This window comes from Humulus lupulus, chromosome 6 (genome assembly GCF_963169125.1).
Source record: "Humulus lupulus chromosome 6, drHumLupu1.1, whole genome shotgun sequence".
NCBI lineage: Eukaryota > Viridiplantae > Streptophyta > Magnoliopsida > Rosales > Cannabaceae > Humulus > Humulus lupulus.
The window spans coordinates 121,013,057-121,017,540 of NC_084798.1; the positions used below are offsets into that span (position 1 = coordinate 121,013,057).

At 31.7% G+C, this 4,484-nt stretch overlaps 1 protein-coding gene across 1 annotated transcript; it reads right to left on the reverse strand.

Annotated features, from left to right (window-relative positions):
• Positions 1 to 918: 918 nt before the first annotated feature.
• Positions 919 to 3,925, reverse strand: LOC133782491 (DDRGK domain-containing protein 1). The gene is made up of 8 exons (XM_062221808.1): positions 3,711 to 3,925; positions 3,502 to 3,604; positions 3,065 to 3,171; positions 2,569 to 2,670; positions 2,302 to 2,463; positions 1,802 to 1,858; positions 1,667 to 1,703; positions 919 to 1,294 (listed from the first exon to the last, which is right to left on the reverse strand). Exons 1-8 carry the CDS (start codon positions 3,828 to 3,830, stop codon positions 1,089 to 1,091), a joined length of 894 nt encoding a protein of 297 aa, XP_062077792.1. The 5' UTR covers positions 3,831 to 3,925; the 3' UTR covers positions 919 to 1,088.
• Between the last annotated feature and the right edge of the window lie 559 nt (positions 3,926 to 4,484).

Below are 4,484 nucleotides of genomic sequence, written 5' to 3' on the forward strand. Positions count from 1 at the left end.
ACAATTATTATTAATTATATTTTAGTACTTAATTTTGTTCGAAATCATATTTAAGTTTTTTAATAATGTAAAATTAAAACTATTTTTGTTTTTATTTTGTTTATTTAAGTTTAATTATTTAAAATACACAATTCATATGATGTATTCTTCCATATAATATATTCTCAAACCATGTATGTGTGGTAGCTTAAAAACACTTTTGAGAGCTTGATTGGATTTTCTAATGAGCTTTTTAGCATAAATAAGTTATTTATAGAGAAGCTATAAAATGTGGCTTCTAGTAAAAGTATTTTTTGATAAGCTAAAGTTAAAAGCACAAATTTAGCTAACTAATGTTATTATATATATTCTCAAAACTAATAAATGGCAATTCAATCATTATGAAATTAAAAAAAAAAAACACAACAAAAATCAAATTTGTTTTAAAAAAATTTAATACAAAGCAATCATATAATATTAGCTTTCGTTAGATTTTACTCGTTTTGTGTTAAGCAATACATTATTATTTTTTTAATTAGATAAATATGTCTCAACTTGCTACTAAATTTACTTTTGGGATATTTAATTACACTTATATCATTACTTTTTTTCAATTACATCAAATCAATTTTTTTTTACCAATTGCAATAAATAGTTCTAGCAAGTCAACATAAACTTTCCCAAATTTTAATAATATGACACCGAACCAAAAAGTGGAACCTGCCTTTAGGGTTTTAGTCCTGTGCGAAGGATGGAAGAATTGGCCTCCTTATATGAAAAGTGATGATAGACGGTGTCAGATAACATCAAAGTGTCTACTACATTTTGGCTAACGAAATTTATTGGAATATGTTAAACCAAGAATTTTCGTCTCATTGCTATTTTTTATATAGAGATATGTACTGTCTTTCAACAACAACAACAATAATAACAGAGATATTGCAACCAAAAAAATTTGAAAACTTGATTGTTAATTTTGTGTTCAATATACAGGGGCTTGCAACTAAAGTCGCCTTTACCCTTACCCTAGTGCAAGAAAATTAAAAGTATAGTTAGTTTGTTTGTACTTGAAATTTCGTTCACACAAAAGGCAGTGGTCCTCCTCTTAGTTAGGACACAATGATCTCCTCAGAGCTAATTATATCCTTGGCCATATATGGTTTCGATTCCAAATCGATAAACTGGTTGGACTTGCTAGCTAAGTGTGAAATGCTAACCCTGCCCTGATGCTTAATATAGTCAGCTACAGCTTGCATTTCTTCTTGAGAGATGTAAATGTATTTTCCTCTGTCATCCATAATGCCAGAAAGTCGCCCTGTTTTTGGGAATGACAACAAAACGACTTTGAATTTATAACTAAATCTGTGTTGTTGTAATCATGCATGAACTTCAATTATCAAGCAAATTAAATCTTCACTAGTTCCAATACTCCCATAGAATATAAACCTAATGTGCTAGAAGAGAAATTAGCATGACAAGTCAACGGGAGGTGTAGATACAACATGTGAGACATATTAGACTCTGTAAAAAAGGTGCCAGAAAATAAGAGAACAGAAAAAGCTTGGAATAAACAAAAGAAATCCCCATAGTGCTGACTGCTGAATCAGGTATTTCTTGGCAGAATATCATTGCAGGAAGAAATATTCATCACATAATAACACTGTTATATAAATGAAACACAGCATACCTATACTCTCCAAGGAAGCGATCCGATTGATACATTCCTGCATAGAGGGAAAAATGGGGAAATTAATAAAACAAAAGAAAACAGATACATAGATTTAAGTAGCATAATTAAAAAATAAAAATGTAGCCAACCTACCTGTGTCCTTAATCTGAATTCAGCAGCAAGATCCTCTAAAGGAACACATTTCTGTTTCTGCGAGAATACATTAAAAAAAGGAAACAAGAATTGGTGATACAAATTAGCAACCTAACAACCTATTTACGTAGATTACATTATCTTCATGGAAAAACACACGAGTGGAGTTTAAAATTCAGCGAGATACAATAGGCAAAAGCATGTCTTAAAATAGTTTCCTGTGTTGGGCGTAGGAAAACTCCACCATGAGTAGCTCATGGGGTTATGAAGCATAAGCTCATCTCAAGTTCAAAATTTGCTTTGACCAATATACAAGAATCTATCCTCAACCAACATGATCTTTAACTTTAGATTGTTAAGTGAATAAGTAGAGTCAAGGTAACCAGCATGTTATGCCCAGGCAGAATCAATTGTCTCATCTCTATTTTCCGCTAAAACCTAAAGGCTCGATAAGAAGAGGAGAATACTTGTTATCCTAAATGTAAGAGGTGAAGAGTTACCTTAATGTATTCCACAAAATCAGAAAGCAAATCCTGACTTCCATCTTGCACTTCATTTTCTGTAGTACCTTCAGCATCTATCGAAAATTCACCTTTCCACTTTTCAAACTCCATTGCAGCAGCTTCCTCCTCCTTAGCCTTTTGGGCCAATGCTTCTTCCTCCTATATACACAGACCATATTGTTAAGCATGAGCATGGTAAAACAGATGATAGAGGTAATCAGTTCAAATTTCGAACACCCAAGAAACAAAGGCACAATCACCCACCAGCCTACGTTCTTCTGCCTCACGCTCCTCCTCTTTCCTCTTCCTCAAATCAGAATAACGGTCTTGTTTTGTTTGCCTTGATTCTTGTGCAGCTTGTTCAGCCTAAACACAATCAATTAAAAAAAAATAGCATTCACACGGGTGCATTAAAAGAAGAAAAAAAAATAGCATTCACATGAAAATAATGAAAACAAAGTGCCAAATACAATGTCAAGATATCTGTTTCTGATGGGAATGTTTAATAAGCTTGCAATTAGGCTTGTCAATCCTAATAGGTAAAGCAATCCTCAATGGTAAAGCAATTAACATGTGGATTATTTATAAAACTCATTTAGAAAGGAAGCAAAACAATTCTATATTCCACAGAACTCACCACAGTAAGAACTTTTATGGACATTGTAGACAACAAACATGTAATGAAATTAAAAGGAAAAAAAAGTAAATAAAAACAATTTCACAAACAAACAGTAATCAAGAAGTTAAAAAAGCAAACTGCCTGTCGTTGGGCCTCCCGCTCTTGCCGTTTCTTCTCCTTTTTCTTTGGTGCTTTAGCTTCAAAATACTCACCACCAGAAGCTTCATCATCACTTTCATCAACAGTTTCTGTAATCAGGTACTGCAAAAAATTAACTCACAACACTCTCTCTACAAATACAAAGTAATGAAAACTAACAATAGAAAAATAAAAGACCTTCAACAAGATTTTGTGTTACCAACCAAAAATAAATTGATATATTCTGTATCATATCCCTGAATTTCCCTTTACAAAAGATATTACATTAACTTACATTGTTACAGACATTTATAGCTAATTTATCCTAATAAACTCGTAATTCTAAATCAAGTAAAACAAACAAAGATACAGAATCAATAAGTGAATTTGATAAAAGGGCAAGTTTTAGTCATAAATATATATATATATATGTAGATAACCTTCATGAGTAGCTGGGGCTGACGATGTACTAGCTCCAGAAGCGGGCCTCCGACGCATCCGCCGAGTACCAGTAGAACGCACCACAGTTTCACTTTGGCGGACCTGAATTGGAAACAATCGGATGAATCAATTTCAGAATTTTTCTTCTCGAGTAATAAATATGGATATAAATCCCTACATATTTACAATTATAGGAGGAAACCCTAACCTGAGGCGGTTCTTCATGTTCATGGGTTAATTGAAAATCTTGACGGCGTTTCCATAGAAAAAGGGGAACGAACGCAACAAGTAGAAGCATTGATATAATTATAGCCAACACTTCCTCCATTGTTGACCTCGCTGGCTCGAAAAGAGAAAGCTAAGGAAGAAACTGAGTACGACGGCGGAGAAAGTTAACAGAGTAGACCAGAGATTCAGCTTAATTTTCATTAAGGATTTATATATTTTTAAACTATATTTTTTATTAACGGTGTGTTTTTTTAGACATTATATTTTTTAAAATAGTTTAAAAAGCCTCTCTTAATATGATTTTGATATTTAAATTATTTTAGAAATACATGGTCTAAAAAATAATTTATTAAAATATAAGGTCCAAACAAATAATAAGACAAAACATATAATAAAAAAATATAAACTGTTTCATTAATAATAATAATGATTATATTTGCATCATTATAACACCCTACATTTATAAAAAATCAATATATAATAATGCATAATCAATTGTAGAATATCGTACAATAATGATCATTTGGTGCATGCTCTATTTTGAAATCGTACATATTTAGTACTAATATTTTAAAATCGTATATATTTAGTACCCTAAACTCAAACTTAATTAATAAAATTTTATCAATTTAATCAGACTGCTCTGAATTATATGAGTTCTAAATCCAAATTTAATTACTTATTTACATATACATGAAGGTTGTTGTCTGTATTTTCACCTCCGACACGTGGCAACCCCCAGTGATTGGCTCGG

What these genes read in the sequence shown, in the direction of transcription:
- LOC133782491 (XM_062221808.1), bottom strand. Translation starts at nt 3,830, where the DNA reads ATGGAGGAAGTGTTGGCTATAATTATATCAATGCTTCTACTTGTTGCG. An exon ending in ATTTTGTGGAATACATTAAG is followed by an intron (nt 1,859 to 2,301) that starts GTAACTCTTCAC and finishes GTATTCTCGCAG; the next exon opens with AAACAGAAATGTGTTCCTTT. An exon ending in AATTCAGATTAAGGACACAG is followed by an intron (nt 1,704 to 1,801) that starts GTAGGTTGGCTA and finishes CCCTCTATGCAG; the next exon opens with GAATGTATCAATCGGATCGC.